Raw genomic sequence first — 21,972 nt, forward strand, 5'->3', positions numbered from 1 at the left:
TGGCTTGTTTCAGCATCATGCTGAAAAAGATTGAAAAGAGGGTTGGTGCGAGGACGCAGCCTTGCTTCACGCCGTTGTCAATGGAGAAGGGTTCGGAGAGCTCGTTGCTGTATCTGACCCGACCTTGTTGGTTTTCGTGCAGTTGGATAACCATGTTGAGGAACTTTTGGGGGCATCCGAGGCGCTCTAGTATTTGCAAAAGCCCTTTCCTACTCATGGTGTCGAAGGCTTTGGTGAGGTCAACAAAGGTGATGTAGAGTCCTTTGTTCTGTTCTCTGCACTTTTCTTGGAGCTGTCTGAGGGCAAAGACCATGCCAGTAGTTCGTCTGTTTGCGCGAAAGCCTCCTTTGCGCAGGCCCGAGGACATGTCCACATCCTCCCCCTCCACGTCCTCCCCCTCAAAAGATGCTCACAAACTCAAGCTAGCATGCTGGAACATCAGAACCATGCTAGACAAGGCTGACTGCCACCGACCTGAACGTCGGTCTGCCCTCACTGCACATGAACTCCTCAGACTTGACATTTACATAGACGCTCTCAGTGAAATCCGCCTTGCAGATGTAGGCAGCCTCCAAGAACGCGGCGCGGGCTACACACTCTACTGGTCTGGCAAGCCTATGGATGAACGACGCCTATCTGGCGTGGGCTTCATGGTCAAAAACTCCATTGCCCCCAAACTCAAACCTCCCGACTGGCTACTCGGACCGGATCATGTCCATGCGACTCCCCCTTCAAAACAAGCGTCGCATCACCCTCATCAGTGTCTATGCTCCAACCTTCCAGGCGGAACCAGCAGAAAAGGACAAGTTCTCAAATCTTAGGATTACCAAAAATCACATTTTGATTTTTTACATCTTTTATTGATCTTCCTCCCATAAATCCGTGCTATAATGCAACATTAAGTAAATGGTAGTAAACCAAATGCTGGGGATTGGAAGGAGCCTTGGTTACATGTCCGCAGAACACTAAAGGAAACAATACAGGTAGATAAAACTGTTAACAAGATGTTTCGGAGACTTAATTGAGACATTATATTTAAAATCAGAGGTTAAATATTTTGATCTCTGGATAATGGCTGTAATATGCTTTTTTAATCACAGGAAGGATGTGTTTCTGTAAGAGTACAAATTTCTGAGGATATTGGTGGGATTGGAGAATTCCAAGAGCTTGTAATTTTTTGAAACCAAAGACACAGAGGGAGATTTATAAACTTGAGAGGTTGAATTAGAGTTATTGGAGCACTGTGCGGTCCATAATCAGGCATAGTTTTAAAATGACATGTGGGAAGTTTGCTTTGAAACTTTACAGCTCAGAGGTTCTGGAACTTGCTGCAGTTAGAAGCTGAAGCTCTGTTTGCATTGGACATGCATTTTAAATGTTTAAACCTGAAAACCTGCAGTGAATTGTGTTGAACTTTTAACCATGAGTTAATGAGATGTTTATGGCTGCATTGGTTTTTATGGGATTGGGCTGAGATGAGGGAGAATTGAAAGTGCTTTAAAAAAAAAGTGAAGCTACTACAAATATTCTCTGCCCTTTTAACCCCCTGTAGTATTACAATGGCAGAAACTTGAGCAGATTATTTGACAATTGGAGACCCCAGGTTTTATGCAGCATTTATTTTAATATGTTAGTATTGTATGATCATTTAGCTTTTTAAAGATTTGACACAATGGATTCACTTAAAATTGCTTTTGTTTTCCAGGCCGACCATATAGGGGCAAACCCAGTGACATGTGGGCACTAGGTGTGGTGCTCTTCACAATGCTTTATGGGCAATTCCCATTTTATGACAGCATACCTCAGGAGCTTTTCAGGAAAATAAAAGCAGCAGAATACACCATCCCTGAGTAAGTTTGAGAACTTCTTTTGCAGTTTCATGCTGTCTTCCAACTTGCAGTATCTTACAGCGCCCAACATTTTTGTGTTTGTGTAAATGCATCCAATGACCAGTTCTCATCCAACCACTTCAACATGATGTCCTCTATTTCCCCACAGATGCATTGTTGAAAGCATCTTGTCAGGATGCATCACTGCATGGTATGAAAACTGCCTTGCCTATGATGGCAAGAAACAGTTGTGAACGCGACTCAGACCATCGCATAAATTCTCTTCCTCCCCATAGACTCCATCTAATTTTCCCACTGCCGTGGAAAAGGTGATTACATATTAAAAGACTAATCTCACCCTAGCTACATGCTTCACCCTTTTCCTGTGGGAAGAAAATTTTAGCGTGAGATTACACACCACCAGATTTAAGAATTGCTTCTTTCCTGCTGTGATCAGACACCTGAATGAACCTTGCAAGAGTAAAATCATGTTTCCTTTTGCTCTGTTCCAATCTCTCTCTATAACTCTACCCTGATTTTACTGTTGTACTGTGTATGGGTTGATGAATTGGACTGCTCACAAAGCCATCTTTCTCACCACACCATATTTCATGTGGACACTTAAACTTGATAAAGAACATTAGTGAGACCATGTGGGTGTTTTTAGTGGCAAGAATGGGGTTGCTATTTTGAGATCTCAGACTTCAGCTTTCTTGGTCAAAATTACCATTTAAAAATGTGCAAATCTCTTTGACTTGGGACCCATCTAAATTTTTTTAAAGTTTAAAAAAAATGTGCACTCATGTACAAACCCACAAAAAATTAAGCATTTAACCTGAATTATATGGAAATGTTCATCTGCCTTGCTCGTGGAAACTTATTTCTCCCTCTAACTCCAAGAAATGTTGCCAACCTGGCAAAAGTTCAGTCTGGGGATTTCTCACCTTAAGGGTTGGGAAATCTGCAGAAGTTGCACCAATTAATGGTTCTCCATGAGTCTAAATGGTAGCATCAACAAAAGTGGATGGCTGGCATTCTATGTAGTTTGTTCACTGAAATTTTAGAGTTTTGGGCGTGTCTGTCCACAGATAGTTGTGGATCTCAACAGAAGATCTGTCTTATTAAAGCAGATTACCATCTTGCTCAAATTGGTAGTATTTTAAGAGTGTCTTTTTCAGTGGAAAGAGAAGTCGAGAGATTTGGGGAAGAAATTCCATAGCAGAGAGCTTTGGCATCTGAATGTTTTGTTTCTGCCAGTTGTTAGGGAGAGAGTTAGTGCTCGTGGCTAGGAAAAATAGTTTGTGGTGAGAACTGAAAACAATGGAGCTTTTTAGTCTTCAGTATTTAGCTGCCTAGAATTTTTATTTGAAATCTCTTTCCTATATTCACTTGGAGGAAATTTCTGCTCATCCATTACTTGGAGTCAGATGAGTAATGTGACATTTCAGAAACAGTCAGAGGGAGGAGTATGGAGAATCTTGAGGGAGGTGTTGCTCAGACCCTTATCAGTGTCATGGGTTTGCTTGTGGAACATGCCACTGTGTTTGGTGGAAGATATTGGGAGGCAGAGAGCGGATAATGCATGCAAGGAGCTCAAAGACAAATTTCCTCAGAACGTCAGTGGTGATTTTTGACCTCAATTACAAACTTGCTTTAAATTGCTTAAATTCAGGAAGAAGATGAAAGTTGATTGGATTGATCCAGGATCTTTTGGGTCAGTACTTTGCTCAAGAATGATGGGGAGGGGTCTCTATCAACTCTTTGAGCAGTCCCAGCATTCTTGTTCCTTGACTTTTTTCCGCTACCTACTCTCTCACCTCCCAATATTGTCCTGCCACCCACCTCCATTTGGGTAAATTTATGGTGGCTCGATCACCTAGTGTGCAGCACATTTGGAATGTGGGGCAATACCAAATGGCACCCAAGTGAACCCAGCATGGTCACAGAGAATCTACAAACTCCAGACATCGCACTAGAGGTTTGAATTGAACAGAATCACTAAGACTGTGAGGCAAGGTGGTTGGTTGCTGTGGGAGCAGAATCAGATTTTTTTTTCTGATGGTGTGGTTCTATAATATCAATAATATCATTTAACTTGGGATCAGAAAAGTTGGAAGCTAACCAGTTAAATAGTTATGAAGGTGATGGACCAGCCTATTGTTTTTGCAAGATTATAGGGAGGGGGCTGGGCAACACAGATGAATTGGGGAAGGGATAGAGCTAATGGGTGAACTTTGACATTTTGCCTTTTGATTCAGGAAATGATGTACTGTGTTGATTCTATCTTGGCCCAGTTTGAGCTCAAAATTGTGTGGTGAACCCCAGAGAGTGAGATTTTAAGCAATAGAGAAAAAGCTGGGTATTTGTTCATGGAAAATTCCTGATCTAGTTATTTCAGCAGACAGGAGCAGAACCAATAGTGTTCTCGCCAAATCAGGTGGTGAATGAGTAATCAAGTTTGGCATAACATAATTGTGTACCTTGGATTTGAAAGCCAATATGAGGGCCATATGAAGGCACAAGAACAATTTTTGTTTTGTGGGCATCAAACCTGGAGATGAGGCAGATTTTTAACTGGAGAAATGTGACCTGTCCATGATTTAAATACAGATCTGAATGTGCTATACGAGGTATGGTCTGGTTAGAAACTCTAATCAGAGTATGGGATTTGTTTGATTTTGTTGAATTTGAATTTTCTAAATTGGATGTCTGACAAGACCAAGCATCTTTGGTGATTCAGTCCATTGCCATTTCACTCGTGTGTTCAGCACAAAATGTTCATTGAGTTCAAAACCTTAGTACTGCTCTTTCCTTTTGAATGTTCACTTTTATCAAATGTATTCATGGTTCTCTAAATTTTGCAAATGAAATTAATTAGTAATATGGACATTGTTGAACATGATATTTTGAGGCAGCTGAAATCAGCCAAGTTACTGAATATCTGGAAGTTGGGTTGCGACTGGCTGACCTGGTGAATTAGTGGCTCACATGGGATGGGCTCTTGTTAGCTTCTGGTTGATAATTCATCATTTAAACCAGCATAAATGAAGATGAGTGCAAAGAGAGCTGATCAGGTTTGAAATTCTTCGTCCTTGAATGATGATGAAAATGTTGGTCTCTCTTAGAAGTTGCAGTTGGGAATGATTGGCAACCACACTTCTGTTCTGCAGGATGATGAATGTTTCACTCAGGAGAAACTGAATGCTAGTTTTTGTGTTGGAACTTACCTGGGTATCTCACAGAATTGCCAGTTTCTAACTGATAATGGCTGAAGGTGGAAGTGACATCTCTTGCCCTTGGTTTCTATCTCCAGGTTCTCAAGTTGTTCCTGTCATATTTAGTGCACAAACCAGCCCTTTGGTCAAACTTGTCCATGCCAACCAAGTGGCTTACCTGACCTAGTTCAATTTGCCTGTTTAGCCTGTATCCCTCTCAGCCTTTCCAGTTCATGAATCTGAATAAATGTAATTGTCCTGCCTCTGTCTTGCAGCTCATTCCCCTAACCATAGGATACAGGAGCAGAAATATTCGATGGGCCGAAGAGCCTGCCCTGCTTTTTAATAATGTGCCGATCTATTTTTCCACTCAGCTCCACTGCCCAACATTCTCACAACCAGATTTAAAAAAAAAAAATCCAACCTATCCTGTCTCCCCCTGAAACCCAAGCCCTCCATTCTCAGCAATATCCTTGCACACATTTTCTGCACTTTTTCCAATTTAATGTCGCCTTTGCTATAACTAAGTGAACTGCACACAGTTCTCCAAATGTGGTCTCTGATGTCTTGGACAGCTATAATATGTCTCAATTTTTGTTCAGTGTCCTAACTAATGAAGGCAAGTGTGCCAAGCATCACTCTCACTACTTATCCACTATCTACTTGTACACCCAAGTCTGTTCTACAAATTAAAATGAGGAATTGCTTTTTATAATGGGTAGCATAATGATTAATGTCCTGCTATTACAGTGTCAACGACCTGTGTTTGAATCTACTGTTGTCTTTAAGGAATTTGTGTGTTCTCCCTTTGTTCCATGGGTACTTTGGTTTCCTTCCATGTTTCAAAGATGTACAGGTTAGTATAGTGGTTCTCAACCTTTTTCCACTCACATCCCACTTTAAGTATTCCCTAAGCCAGAAGGGATTGCTTAAGGTGGTTATGTGGGTGCAAAGAAAAAAGTTGAGAACCACTGAGTTAGTTGGTCATCTTCGACTACGAAGGATGAACATCATCATCATGATGTGGGTGAAAAGAAAAAGGTTGAGAACCACTGTTTTAATTGTACCTCATTGACTCGTTATGTGCAGGGTTTCATAACTCCAAAGGAAATGGGCCAATGACAATTTTTCTCAAGTAAAATATTTCAGTTACAATTGGGTCTAGAGCAGTGATTCTCAACCTTCCCCTCCCACTCACATCCCACCTTAAGCAATCCCTTATTAATCACAGAGCACTGATGGCGTAGTGATAACTTAGTGGTATGTGAGTGGAAAGAATAAGGTTGAGAACCACTGGGTTATTTGGGCAGAATGGGCTTGGAGGCTGCACAGGCCTGTTACCTGGCTGTATTTTGGAATTAAATTAAGATTGAAAAATGAATTAAAATTTTGGAGCTCTGAGTTTTGGAGCAACTTTACAATTCCTGCCTGAGTTTAACTTTCCTAAATGCAACACCATGCACTTGTCTGAGTTAAATTTCACCTGCCGTTACTTGATTCATTTTCCCAGTGTATATAGAACCTGTGGTAATCTCCTATAACCTTTTATGATCTTCCAAATCCTTGTCCTCTCCAGTGTCGAGAAACCTATCGGTGAAGTTTGTGCTAGGTGAATTGGTGTAATTACAGCAATCCTCTTCACAGAAAGGGGAGTAGTTACTCAGTTTGAACACGACATACAAGTAGACCCCAACTTACAACCTATGCGACTTATGGCCGTGTGTGTGTGTGTGTGTGTGTGTATAATAAATATATATATATTAGGAAGGATATAGATAAGGTGTAGAGAAGATTTACCAGGATGTTGCCTGGCTTAAAATACCTAGAGTACAGAGAAAGATTGAAGAGGTTAGGACTTTATTCATTGGAACATAGACGGTTGAGAGGTGATTTGATAGAGGTCTTTAAAGTTATGAAGGGAATAGATGGACTAGATGCAAGTAGACTCTTCCCCCTGAGAGCAGGGGAGGTTGAAACAAGAGGACACAAGTTGAGGGAAGGGGGCAAAATTTTAGGAGAAACATTAGAGAATGTTTCTTCACTCAGAGAGTGGTGGCTGAATGGAATAATCTTCCAGAGGAAATAGTTGAGGCAGAGTCAATTCTTACATTTAAGAGGAGGCTGGATGTACACATGGATAGGAGAGGGTTGGAGGGTTATGGGCAGAGAATAGGTGGAGGGATCTAGCGGAGTTGTTTGAGTGAACCAGTGTGGACTTGAAGGGCTGAAATGGCCTGTTTCCATGTTATGGTTATATGTTTTTTGGGGTGAAAGTAGGGAGCTATCTATGGAAATTAGCGTCAGGGGTGGCCAACCTTTCACAAGAGCTGGCTGCCATGTTGTAGTTAATGAACGATAAAACGGATACAGTGAATTTCTGACCGATATCCATTTTGCGATATCCATTTTTTAATACCCAATGACTGAACCTTCCTAACTAACCTTCCATGCGGAATCTTATGTATCTTAGATTTTGTACTTTAAATGGATGGGGGGGGAGGTAGGGAGGGTGGAAAGGGAGGGGGGTGTAGAAAATGACACTGTATATATTTGAAAAGGAAAATGTATGTATCATGGTCAATGTGGTTTATGGTGTGAAAAATAAAAAATTTAAAAAAAGATCTTACTGAAGTCCATATAGACAATATCCACTGCTCAACCTTCATCAACATTCCTAGTCACCTCTTCAAAAAAAATTCAACAAGACCTTCCACGCAAAAATCCATATTTTTGCCTCTCCAGATATTTAAATATACTATCTCTAAGAACCCTTTCCATTAATTTACCTACCACAGACGTCAAACTTACAGGCCGATAATTGCTAGGCTTGCTCCTCAAGCCCTTTTTAAACAACAGGACCATATGTGCAATATGCCAATCCTCCGGCACTATACCCGTCTCTAATGAGATTTGAAAAATCACTGTCAGACCCTCTGCTATTTCTTCACTAACTTCTCTCAAGGTCCTTTAGAAACTCCTGTTGGGACTGGGAGTCTTATCCATCTTTATGTTTCAAAAGCTCCAGGACTTCCTCTTTCTTAATGACTATAGTCTCCATAATTACCCTTTTTGCTTCATTTACCCTGCACAATTCAATATCCTCCTTGAGGTATTCATAAATATGATTCATGGGACCAAATATAACAAATTTGCTAATGAGGCAAAACTGTGGTAATGAGAGTAGTGTTGACAATGCAAAGAAGAACGAAGTGAATGGACAGGAAAGTGGCAAATTGAGTAGGGTGGAAAAATGTGGTGATCTCCACCAGTAGAAATGGAAACAGAGTAATTTTTAAATGGTAATGAACCTGGAAAAGCTGATGTCAAAGGGACCCAGGTGCTCTTATACTTAGCCACTGAAAGCTTGCAGGCAGATGTCACAAACAAGTCAGGCATGCAAATGATATGTTGAGCATTATTGTAAGATGATTTGAGTATGGTATGAAAGAAAATTTCCTATAGTTAAGATAATGAGTTTATTTTATATTATATAAAATACAGTATACATATGCACAATTTCTTGCTGCAGCTAAACAGGTACTTTGTGGTTGGGGGTGGGGGGAATAAGCACCTTACTGTGCTTATGGATAGAGCATTTTATGGAGTTTTCATGATCTAAGCCAAAAATGGTATATTTGTAATCCAGGGAGTGCACCAAACACTGACCAGACTGGTTTCTGGGGAGGGAGGTCTGTCATGTAAGGAAAGATTAAGTAAGCTAAGGCTTCTTTATTTTTTAGTGTTTGAAAGAATGAGTGGTGACTATTTTTGTCAGCATGTCTTCCATTGCTTAAAACTTGATGGACAGAGTTTGTTTCTCAAGCGATGCAGCCTCAAAGTGAGGGATGGATCATTTGGAACTGAGGAGATTAGATTTTTCCTAGTAGGTTAGACACACTTGGATTTAAAACTATTTGGTTTATTGAGACAACTTTGTGTTTACTGGGTTCTCGTCTGTGTGCACTTTAGTTTTTCCTCCTGTAGAACCATGCAGTCTGATCTAGGGGAGAAAGAGAAAATAACGAAGACATGTCCAACAATGAAAAGTTTTAGAAGACACAAAGTCATCGAGAGCCTTCAGTATTAATATGGTAAAATCCCCATTATCTGGCACCAATAGGGACGACTTTCTTGTTGACTGAGATTCACTTTTCCAATACCTAACTAACACACTTGCATTAAGAATACACCATTTAAAAGACAAAGGGCACTCCAAAATGTCACAATTCAAAATTATTAGTTTTAATTATGTGAAGTTCACTTTAATCAAGTGATTCCCATAACTTACAAAATTTAAATTCCAACCACGGTTGCTGGCACAGTAATCGTAACCATAATTAACCCCCTCCCCAAATTTTACAGATAAAGCCTTACTAATATACCTAATACCCATAAAAAATAAAGACGTACAAGGCAAGGATAGAGAGACACTTTGAGAAAGTCACCCCAGCAGCCAGCAGCATCAACTTTATCTTCATTCTGGTGTCTTGGTCAGACCCTCCGCACAACCTGACTCCACACAAGTGGCGACAGCAAAAAAAATCTGTGTGCATTGAGAGGCATTGCCTGTTCAGCAGGGCAAACCTGAGCACATCCAGCGAAGTCTCACTGCTCCCCCCACAGGGTCCATCCACCCAGACTTAGTGACATTTTTTTATTTATTCGTTCATTTATTTCCTTTTTTTTTGCCGGTTGTTTGAGTTTCTGGTGAATTGAATTCCAGATAATGGGGATTTTACTGAACCTACAATTGTAGTCTGAGTCCAATAAGATTATGTTAATATGAATGCAAAATTTGTAAGATGAGAATTGTGAGTCCCTGTGAAATGTTTTGTATGAGAATGGGGAATAAACATTAATATTAAGCATAAGCTGGATAACTGAGTGTGACCCTTGCAGGGTGATTCAGCTTTCTCACACAGCTGATCATTGTCTTTGGTAGCATGTTGTTGCCATCAGGATTCATTAAAAAAATAAAGGGAGGGTGAGCTTGTTAGTTTCCACTTGGATTGAGAGTTTGACTCTGGTACAATTAAAGCAATTTTTCAGTTGACCAACGTTGAGAGTGGAAGTGTAAAACTTAGTGATTGGATATTGCATTGGCCTTCTTGTTTCAAGACATAACAAGTGTTTTTGCATGATATTATTCACCATTATTTTTGCAGCTGACACTGGAGAGTGTGGTACGGTATGGGTCACTCCTAGTCCACGATATGATCTAAAGCATCGTTCTTGATAAGGAATGTAAAATCTATGATTGATGATTGAGTTGCTTTCCTGCCCACTTAACGAAGATTTGCAAAGAAACATCTTGGTTTTGAAGAATTATTTTCCATCAGCATTAGCTTTCCAATGTTTGCTTTTTAAGTCCTAATGCTGCACAAATCTGGAAGATTTGTTTTGTTTGGGACAGTGGATTTCATCTCAGCATTACTCACTGGTTTCTTGTTCCATGCCTTAAGCCTAAGGTATTGGGTGTGCTGCTTTATGACTCACGAGTTTGCTTTGTGATAAATAGATTCAAGATTTTTGTTGTTCAGCTGGTATAATATTGTGGTTCAGTGCATTTTTACGTTAAGGTATAAATCAGTTCATTTCTTCCCTATCTGCCAGAGATTGCCGTGTCTCGGAAAACACAGTTTGCTTGATTCAGAAGTTGCTGCTTCTTGACCCCCAGCAAAGGCTGACAGCAGCTGAAGTGCTAGATTCATTGAGCTCCATCATAGCCACTTGGTAAGTTTACTGGGCAACGTAGCATTGGTTCTACTTTGCTTACCACTCTAAAGTCATATCAATAAAGTTTCAAATTTCCTGTTCCTTCCTTAAGCCATCATCAGAGAGATCTTTGGATAGAGTTCTGCTTGAGCACCTCTCTTGCCTGCCTCTATTGTAAAGATGATTGAAAAGATGTTTGCAGACTATCAGTAAGAGATGTAACATGTTTGAAGAGCATTTGTTTCAACTATTTTCCTCTACCTTGTACAAAACTACATATGCCTTTTGGAACTGAATTCTGTAAAATTTCATAGAAACCTTTTTGTACTTTGACACAAATACAGTAATACCGTATTATAGTCGAGTCGCGCAACAGATGCATATATGTCATAATTCAGGATAACAGAATACTTGGACTCAAACCCTATAATAAGACCTTTAAGACTTTTAAACTCCACATATCAACGTACACATCTTGTAAATGAGTCACAAGAGCCCATTTTTGAGTTTGTGGCCGTTAGCCTGGCCTCTTAAAATCAAGATTTGGGGTCCACAGACACCGTGATTCTGCAGGTTAATGAATCCTGTTCTAACGAGGTTTCACTGTATTACCCTAAGCGTGTTTAGGAGTAGAAAATGAGCAAAGAGTAAAAAGGTTACTTCCATTGACCAGCTCTCTGACCATGGACTTGGAGGTTCAGGTTCTGCAGGTGTTCACGAAGGTATATTTTCAAATGTGTTGCTCTACTATCAGCTTGTGTCATCTTTTCAAGCAGATATTTCTAGGCCCCAGTATTTTTTTGTGAATTTATTTTAATCAACTCTCCTCAAATCCTTTTTATCAGTCAGCTTACATGTATGCTTCTGGTTATCAACCTGCTGGAGAAATTGGGTCATTCCTTTTCACCGAGTCCAGATTTTTTGTCATTTAAAGGAACTAGAAAAGAGATTTTTTTTTAAAGTGTGAACAACTCAAGTCTTGCCTTGCATGTAATGATGGATTGAGAAATAGTAATCTTGTCACCATTTTGTGGATGAAAGGCACAGTCCCCAAAATGTTACCTTCACATATAAGAGCAGGGGTGATTTTTTGAGGTTTTTCTTTGGGGGGGAGGGGGACAGAGGAAGGAATGTGGGGTCCTATATGCAGTACTTGCCAGAGAGAGTCCCATGAAGATTTTCTGGACTAGTTCTAAGGATTGCATTTATCATATGAGGGAAAATTGATTAGTCTAACTATTCCCAATCTTTCTTTGGCTATGTCCATCTTTGCTCAAAGTTTATTGGCCACCTTCCCTGTGAAAGTCAAATTAGTTGGTTTCTTCTGTACTTCTCTCCTACCGATAACATAAATATTTTTTGTCTTTTATTTAATGTGAGGTGATGAGGAATCAAGACTTTTACTCTGAGTGTAACAAGTGTGGCTTGTGATTCCAAAACAAATGGACAAATAGTAAGTTATTCTTGAACATGGAGAAAAGAAGAAAACATGAACATGCATTTTATTTAAAAAAAAACAGATTGTTAGAGCTCTAAGGATATTTTAAATATTTCTGTCAGGATCCCTGCAATTTCTACACTGGTCTCCCTCAAGATATGAGGGAATATCATGTCAGGCCCAGGGAATTTATCTATCTTTATTCGCTTCTGTTATGGACCATGGACTGACCTTTTGGATTGTGGACTGTCACTTTAAAGAATGCATTTCTACTGAGAAATGTAACTCATTGGTGGTTTGCCAAGGTCAAGCTTGGCAGATGAGAATGTGAGAGATTCCAGCTGGCTGAGGCAGAGATAGTTTGGAGGAGAAGCCAGAAGGATACGCAGAGATCCCACTCTGTTGAGAACAGTTCTGGTTGACCGAATTAGAGTGTGACAAAAAGATCACTTTGAGTCCACTGCTTAAGAAGGAAATTGTGAAGAAGCTGTGTTCATAAGTGAGGTGATTAAAACAAACCAACCTTGAAGAAGCAAGGAAAGTCCATGGTAAAGAAATCTCCAAAGGATGCATAAATTTACTGCCAAGCAACATCAGTCATCTCTCTATCCAACATTCATGTGGAGTTCTTTTGTAATCAGTTGAAGAACTGAATTTGGACATTAAATTTTGAAAGTGAATTCTGTGGACTGTTTTTGGACTGACTGACTTAGTTAACTGGACTGACCTGGGGTTTGGGGGATTTTTTTCCTCCTTTTGTTTTTGACTCATGGGCACAGACTGAAAAGATTGGGTTTTTTTCACAAATATACTTTTTGTAAATAATCTCTGTCTAGTTATTATTAGGAGGCATATCATGGGGTTAATTTGGGTAAGATATCATATTGTTAATAGTTAATAATAAATATAGTTAGAATTTAACCCTTTTGTATGTGTTCTCTATTGTTGCTGGTTTGGGGTGTTACAAATGGCGAGCCAGCCTGGACTTGCACAGTTCTTAGTAGAAATCCATTCTTTAAAATGTCTGTCCACAGTCCAAAAGGTCATTCCATGGTCCATAACACTGTAAGGGAGCAGGCGCCACCTCATGTTCCATGCCACTTCAGCTTGTTTCCCTTTCTTCCTTGTATACTTTACATGAGTAACTACTGATGCAAAAAAAATTAATATCTCCCCCATCTTGAGACTCCATAGACAACCACTCTTCTAGGAGATCAATTTTGTCCCTTATTATCCTTTTACTCTTAACATACTAGTAGAAATCCTTAGTGTTTACCTTCACATTATCTGCCAAAGCATCCTCATGTTTTTTTCCTTCCTGTTTTACTTAAGTATTTTCTTACATTTTCTATACTTTTCTCCTTGTGGCCCAGCTATACATCTATCTCTTCTTAACCAGATCGTCAATATCCCTTGAAAACAAAGGTTCCCTATCTTTGTTAACTTTGCCTTTAATCCTGTCAGGAACGTGCAAACTCTGCACTCTCAAAATGTTGCCTTTGAAGCTCTTCCACTTACTGAACCCCTCCTTGCCAGAAAACAACTTATCCCAATCCACTCTTCCTGGATCCTTTCACATTTCCACAAAATTGGCCTTTCTCCAATTTAGAATCTCAACTTGAGGACCAGACCTATCCTTATCCATAATTAACTTGAAACGAATGACATTATGGTCACTGGACCCAAAATATTCACCTATACACCTGTCACCTGATCTGTCTGGTTCCCTAATAGGAGATCAAGTATTGCATCCTCTCTCGTTAGTACCTCCATATATTGATTTAGAAAACTTTCCTGAACACATTTGACAAACTCCTAGCCATCCAGCTCTTTTACAGTATGGGAGTCCCAGTCAGTATGTGGAAAGTTAAAATTTCTCTACTAATTGTTTTTCTTTTTTTAATTTTTTTTATTTTTCACTCTGTGAACCATGTCGACCAAAATATATACATTAAATATACACAGTGGCATTTTCTCCTTTTTTTCCCTTCCTCCCCCCTCCAAAACCAATAATTATTCAACATATACAATACAATAAAACCATAAAACAATCTTCACACAATGAAAAATAAACAAGAAAAATGCGTCATCTACTTTTACACACTGAATCAAGTTGTTTTGTCTTATCATTTTAGGGGGTGGAGGTCCGAGGCAAGCCCTCTCTGTCATGTTCCATGTATGTTCCCAAATTTGTTCAAATAATGGGACTTTATTTTTTAAATTATGTTATTTTTTCCAATGGAATACATTTATTCATTTCCATGTACCATTGCTGTATTCTCAGGCTCTCTTCCATTTTCCAAGTTGACATTATATTTTTTTTGCTACTGCTAAGGCTATCATAATAAATCTTTTTTGCGCTTTATCCAATTTGTTTCTTAGAAGAAAGATCTCTGGATTTTTTGGTATGTTATTTTTTGTGATTTTATTTAATATCTGATTTAGTTCTTCCCAAAACATATTCACTTTTGTACATGCCCAAATTGCATGTATTGTTGTTCCTGTTTCCTCCTTATAGTGAAAACATCTATCTGATAATGTTGGATCCCATTCTTTTAACTTTTGAGGCGTGATATATACCCTGTGTAACCATTTATACTGTATCATGCGTAATCTTGTGTTTATTATATTCTTCGTAGTTCCAGAACATAACTTTTCCCATACTTCATTTTTTGTCTTTGTTTAAATCCTTTCCCCACTTTTGTTTAGGTTTATAGCTTATTTCATAATTTTCCTTATCTTGCAGCTTAATGTACATATTCGTTATAAATCTTTTAATTATCATTGTGTCTGTAATCACATATTCGAAGCTGCTTCCTTCTGGTAATCTCAAGCTGTTTCCCAATTTATCCTTTAAATATGCTTTCAATTGATGATATGCAAACATTGTACCGTGTTATTCCATATTTGTACTTCAACTGTTCAAATGTTAATAAATTATTTCCCAAAAAACAATTTTCTATTCTTTTGATTCCTTTTCTCTCCCATTTTCTAAAGGAAAGGTTATCTATTGTAAAAGGGATTAGTGGGTTTTGTGTCAATAACAATTTTGGGATTTGGTAATTTGTCTTTTTCCTTTCTAAGCAGATCTAATTCCATATATTAAGTAAATGATGCAATACTGGTGAACTTTTCTATTGCACCAACTTCTCAACCCACTTATAAAGTATACATTCCGGTAGCTTTATCTAGTTCTATCTTAGTCCAGTCTGGTTTTTCCCTTGTCTGGTAAAAATCTGATAAATAACTTAATTGTACGGCTCTAATAATTTCTGAAGTTTGGTAACTGCAAACCACCTTGGTAATTCCTCTCTGTTAATTTATCTAACGCTACCCTCAGTTTCTCCCCTTTCCACAAGGATTTCCTTATTATTCTCTTTAGTTCATCAAAGAATTTCTCTGTTAAGGGAATTGGTAATGATTGAAATAAATATTGTATCCTTGGGAAAACATACATTTTAATGCAATTTACCCTCCCTATCAATGTTAGTGGTAATTCTTTCCAATGTTCTAAGTCTTCCTGCAATTTCTTCATTAGTGGTTGATAATTTAATTTTTACGAGTTGCTTAAATTATTATCTAATCTATACCTAGGTATTGGATTGCTTGTGTTTGCCATTTAAATGGTGATTCTTTTTTAAATTCTGTATAATCCGCATCACTTGGCATCACTTCACTTTTATTTGCATTGATCTTGTACCCCGATATTTCTCCATGTTCCTTCAATTTCTTATGTAATTCTTTTATTGATATTTCTGGTTCTGTTAGGTATACTATGATGTCATCTGCAATTAAGCTCCTTCTCCTTTAATTTTATCCCTTTTATTTTATTTTCTGTTCTTATCAGTTCTGCCAATGGTTCTATTGCTAAGGCGAACAATGAGGGGGATAATGGACATCCCTGTTTAGTTGACCTACTTAATTTAAATTAGCTCGATGCATATCCATTTACTGTTACCTTCGCCAATGCTTTAATCCAATTAATATATTTTTCTGGTAGATTGAACCTCTGTAAACTTTAAATAAATAGTTCCACTCTACTCTGACAAACACTTTTTCTGCGTGTAAAGCAACAGCCACTCTTGGCTTCTTATTTCCTTGAACTGCATGAATTAGATTAATAAGTTTACAGACATTATCCGCTGTCCATCTTTTGTTAATAAATCCAGTTTGATCTTGTTTGACTATTTTTGGTACACAATCGGCCAATCTTTGCTAATAATTTCGCTATTATCTTATAATCTGAGTTAAGTAGAGATATTGGTCTATATGATGCTGGTGTTAATGGATCCTTCACCGTCTTTGGTATTACTGTAATTATTGCTGTCTTACATGAATCTGGCGAGTTTTGTGCTTCATCTATCTGGTTCATTACTTCCAGGAGAGGAAGAATTAATAACTCTTTACATGTTTTGTGATAGGACATTTCATTTTGGGGCAGCAGGATTAGTGTAGTGGTTAGCGCAATATTATTACAGCATTACATGCCCAGAACTGTTTGAAAGAGGCTCAGAGAGGCTTACCCTCTGCCCGGACCGGGGCCTCCACCTGCCTCACTCTACCGAGGCCGCCGCCTCCCCCTCACTTTTTACATTTTACACCCCATTTACACAGCAGTGAGAAAGGGTGTGACTCGGTCAACCCCGTCAGAATCCAACCGGGTCCCTGACCTACCTTTGAGGGAGTTAGAGAACCCAATTAAACTTACTTAGGCCATGTCCACTGGTGATTTCCGACCTAGGAGGGGAGGCAGGCCCCTCCAGCCCGGGTAAGAAACCTGCATAGGAGAAGGCCACTCTGATATAAAACCTACGACCCAAGGACCTCGGTGCCACGTCCCAGCTTGCTTGGCCACGGCACACGAACCATGGGTGTAAAGGGTGGGGCCAGAACTGCGCACAGTGCACTCCACCTAAAAGCTCCTTTGTGCAGGCCCGAAGACATGTCCATTCCCCCTCCACGTCCTCCCCCTCAAAAGATGCTCACAAACTCAAGATAGCATGCTGGAACATCATAACCATGCTAGACAAGACTGACAGCCACCGACCTGAACGTCGGTCTGCCCTCATCGCACAAGAACTCCTCAGACTTGACATCGACTTAGCCGCTCTCAGTGAAGTCCGCCTTGCAGATGTAGGCAGCCTCAAAGAACGTGGCACGGGCTACACACTCTACTGGTCTGGCAAGCCTATGGATGAACGACGCCTATCTGGTGTAGGCTTCATGGTCAAGAACTCCATTGCCTCCAAACTCGAAAACCTCCCGACAGGCCACTCAGACCGGATCATGTCCATGCGACTCCCCCTTCAAAACAAGCGTCACATCACCCTCATCAATGTCTATGCTCCAACCCTCCAGGCGGAACTAGCAGAAAAGGACAAGTTCTACACTGATCTGCGCAACCTCATTCAACGCACCCCCTACAGCCGACAAGGTTGTCATCCTTGGTGACTTCAACGCTCGTGTTGGCAAAGACTCAGAAACCTGGCCAGGAATCCTGGGCAAGCATGGTGTCGGCAAGTACAATGACAACGGGCGCCTCCTGTTGGAGCTCTGCGCAGAACAGCGGCTTGTCATTACAAACACCCTTTTTCAGCAGAGGGACAGCCTTAAGACCACCTGGATGCATCCCCGATCCAAACACTGGCACCTCCTGGACTACGTCCTGGTGCGAGAAAGTGACAAATGAGATGTGCTCCATACCAGGGTCATGCCCAGCGCGGAGTGCCACACTGACCACCGGCTGGTTCGCTGCAAGCTCAACCTTCACTTAAAGCCAAAGTCCAGGAACAGGAAAGCCCCCAGAAAGAGGTACAATGTTGAAAACTTGCAGTCAGACGAAGTGAGAGGAAACTTACAAGCAAATCTCAAAGCAAAGATCGAGGATGCAATCCGCCTCATGGACTCATTCCCTGAAACCCTCTGGGATCAGCTGAAGACTGCCATATTGCAATCCACTGAAGAGGTACTGGGCTTCTCCTCCAGGAAAAACAAGGACTGGTTTGACAAAAACAACCAGGAAATCCAGGAGCTGCTGGCAAAGAAGCGATCTGCCCACCAGGCTCACCTTGCAAAGCCGTCCTGGCCAGAGAAGAAACGAGCCTTCCGTCACGCTTGTAGCCATCTTCAGTGCAAACTCCGGGAGATCCAAAATGAGTGGTGGACTTGCCTCGCCAAACGAACCCAGCTCAGCGCGGACATTGGCAACTTCAGGGGCTTTTACGAGGCTCTAAAGGCTGTGTACGGCCCCTCACCCCAAGTCCAAAGCCCGCTGCGCAGCTCAGACGGCAAAGTCCTCAGCGACAAGATCTCCATCCTCAACCGATGGTCAGAACACTTCCAATCACTTTTCAGTGCCAACTGCTCAGTCCAAGAATCCGCCCTGCTCCAGCTCCCTCAACAGTCCTTAAGGTTAGAGCTGGATGAGGTCCTCACCCGGGAAGAGACATAAGGAAATTGAACAACTGAAAAGTGGCAAAGCAGCAGGTATGGATGGAATCCCCCCAGTGGTCTGGAAGGCTGGCGGCAAAACTCTGCATGCCAAACTGCATGAGTTTTTCAAGCTCTGCTGGGACCAAGGAAAGCTGCCTCAGGACCTTCGTGATGCCATAATCATCACCCTGTACAAAAACAAAGGCGAGAAATCAGACTGCTCAAACTACAGGGGAATCATGCTGCTCTCTATTGCAAGCAAAATCTTCGCTAGGATTTTCCTAAATAGAATAATACCTAGTGTCGCCGAAAATGTTCTCCCAGAATCACAGTGCGGGTTTCGCGCAAACCGAGGAACTACTGACATGGTCTTTACCCTCAGACAGCTCCAAGAAAAGTGCAGAGAACAAAACAAAGGACTCTACATCACCTTTGTTGACCTCACCATAGCCTTCGACACCGTGAGCAGGAAAGGGCTTTGGCAAATACTAGAGCGCCTCGGATGCCCCCCAAAGTACCTCAACATGGTTATCCAACTGCACGAAAACCAACACGGTCGGGTCAGATACAGCAATGAGCTCTCTGAACCCTTGTCCATTAACAATGGCGTGAAGCAAGGCTGCTTTCTCGCACCAACCCTCTTTTCAATCTTCTTCAGCATGATGCTGAAACAAGCCATGAAAGACCTCAACAATGAAGACGCTGTTTACATCTGGTACCGCACGGATGGCAGTCTCTTCAATCTGAGGCGCCTGCAAGCTCACACCAAGACACAAGAGCAACTTGTCCGTGAACTACTCTTTGCAGACGATGCCGCTTTAGATGCCCATTCAGAGCCAGCTCTTCAGCGCTTGACGTCCTGTTTTGCGGAAACTGCCAAAATGTTTAGCCTGGAAGTCAGCCTGAAGAAAATTGAGGTCCTCCATCAGCCAGCTCCCCACCATGACTACCAGCCCCCCCACATCTCCATCGGGCACACAAAACTCAAAACGGTCAACCAGTTTACCTATCTCGGCTGCACCCATTTCATCGGATGCAAGGATCGACAACGAGATAGACAACAGACTCACCAAGGCAAATAGTGCCTTTGGAAGACAACAAAAAAGAGTCTGGAAAAACAACCAACTGAAAAACCTCAAAGATTGGCGTATACAGTGCCGTTGTCATACCCACACTACTGTTCGGCTCCGAATCATGGGTCCTCTACCGGCACCACCAGCGTTGTCTCCGCTCCATCCTCAACATTCATTGGAGCGACTTCATCTCCAACATCGAAGTACTCGAGGTGGCAGATGCCGACAGCATCGAATCCACGCTGCTGAAGATCCAGTTACGCTGGGTAGGTCACGTCTCCAGAATGGAGGACCATCGCCTTCCCAAGATTGTGTTATATGGCGAGCTCTCCACTGGCCACCGAGACAGAGGTGCACCAAAGAAGAAGTACAAGGACTGCCTAAAGAAATCTGTTGGTGCCTGCCACATTGACCACCGCCAGTGGGCTGATATCACCTCCAACCATGCATCTTGGCGCCTCACAGTTCGGTGGGCAGCAACCTCCTTCGAAGAAGACCGCAGAGCCCACCTCACTGACAAAAGACAAAGGAGGAAAAACCCAACACCCAACCCCAACCCACCAATTTTCCCTTGCAACCGCTGCAACCGTGCCTGCCTGTCCCGCATCGGACTTGTCAGTCACCAACGAGCCTGCAGCTGACGTGGACATTTACCCCCTCCATAAATCTTCGTCCGCGAAGCCAAGCCAAAGAAATGTTTTATAGAATTCTATTGGAAATCCATCCTCTCCTGGTGTTTTATTGTTTGGCAGCTTTTTTAATACATCCTCTTCTTCATCTATTTCAAGTGGTTTTATCAGTTTGTTTTCCTCTTTTACAATTTCGGCAGTTCAATTTTAGCTAAAATCTCTTCTATTTTATCATCTTTCCCCTTGTTCTCAGTTTGATATAAATTGTTCATAAAATTCTGTAAAGTTTTCATTAATCTCTATTTGGTTATATGTAATTTGTTTGTCCTTTTTCCTTGATGCCAATACAGTTCTTTTAGCTTGTTCTGTTTTAAGTTCCCAGGCTAATATTTTGTGTTTTTTCTCCCAGTTCGTAATACTTTTGGCTTATTTTCATTGTTCTTCTCCACCTTGTATGTTTGTTATGTTTCTTATTTTATTTTTTTGTCTGCCAATTCTCTTTTTCGTTACCTCATCCCTTTTTACTAGTTCCTTTTCTGTACTTACTATCTCCCTTTCTAACTGCTCTATTGTAGTCCTTTTTCAACTTAGTTACATAACTTATTATCTATCCTCTAATGGAGGCTTTATTGCATCCCATGATATAAATTTGTCTTTCACTGATTCAGTGCTTATTTCAAAATATGTTTTAATTTGGTGTTCAATGAACTCCCTAAATTATTGCCTTTTAATTAGCATGGAGTTTAACCTCCATCTATATGTTCTTGGTGGGATGTCCTCCAGTTCTATTGCTAATAACAGGGGTGAATGATCAGATAACAATCTAGCTTTAGATTCAGTTTTCCTAACTCTCCCTTGAATATGGGCTGACAACAAAAACATAAAAATCCTTGAGTAAGTTTTGTGCCTACTCGAATAATATAAATATTCCTTCTCTCTTGTGTGTTGCCTCCTCCATATATCCATAAGTTTCATTTCCTGCATTGATTTAACCATAAATTTCGCTACTTTATTCATTTTGCTTGTTTTTTGTCCAGTTTTGTCCAACATTGGATCCAAATTAAGGTTAAAATCCCCTCCTATCAATATATTCCCCTGCACATCTACAATCTTCAAAAAAATATCTTGCATAAACTTTTGATCCTCCTCATTAGGTGCATATATATTGAGCAAATTCCAAAATTCTGAGTATATCTGACACTTTATCATTACATTTCCTTCCTGCTGGATCTATTATTTCTTCCTCTATTTTGATTGGTACATTTTTATTAATTAATGTGCTACACCTCTAGATTTTGAATTATATGATCCTGCCGCTAGGTGTCCTACCCAGTCTCTTTAATTTGTTATATTTCACTTCAATTAGATGCGTTTCCTGCACAAATGCTATATCTATTTTTTTTTAATTTCAGGAAATTTAATAGCCTCTTCCTTTTAATTTGGCTATGTATTCCATTTTATAGTCATTAAGTTTAACGTGGCCATCTTTTATCTTGTTTACACCTCATTTGTGCTTCCTCACTACCTCCATCCAATCCCTTTTCCCCATTTTCATCTCTGTTTTCCCTTTTTAAACTCAATGTATGACAACACATTTAAAACATAAAATACTCCAACAATTCCCAAACCCAATATTACCTT

General features: G+C 40.5%; 1 protein-coding gene across 7 annotated transcripts in view; it reads left to right on the forward strand.

Moving 5' to 3' along the window:
- Positions 1-21,972, forward strand: part of stk40 (serine/threonine kinase 40) — a 107,964-nt gene that overhangs the window by 56,879 nt on the left and 29,113 nt on the right. For 6 of the 7 annotated variants that reach the window (XM_069895853.1, XM_069895852.1, XM_069895858.1 and 3 more), the window contains 2 exons: positions 1,706-1,850; positions 10,658-10,777. In XM_069895853.1, the coding sequence (XP_069751954.1) occupies positions 1,706-1,850; positions 10,658-10,777 (265 nt within the window). The remainder of the gene's footprint in view (positions 1-1,705; positions 1,851-10,657; positions 10,778-21,972) is intronic. The other variant, XM_069895857.1, reaches the window with a different exon arrangement.

This window comes from Narcine bancroftii, chromosome 8 (genome assembly GCF_036971445.1).
Source record: "Narcine bancroftii isolate sNarBan1 chromosome 8, sNarBan1.hap1, whole genome shotgun sequence".
Taxonomy (NCBI): domain Eukaryota; kingdom Metazoa; phylum Chordata; class Chondrichthyes; order Torpediniformes; family Narcinidae; genus Narcine; species Narcine bancroftii.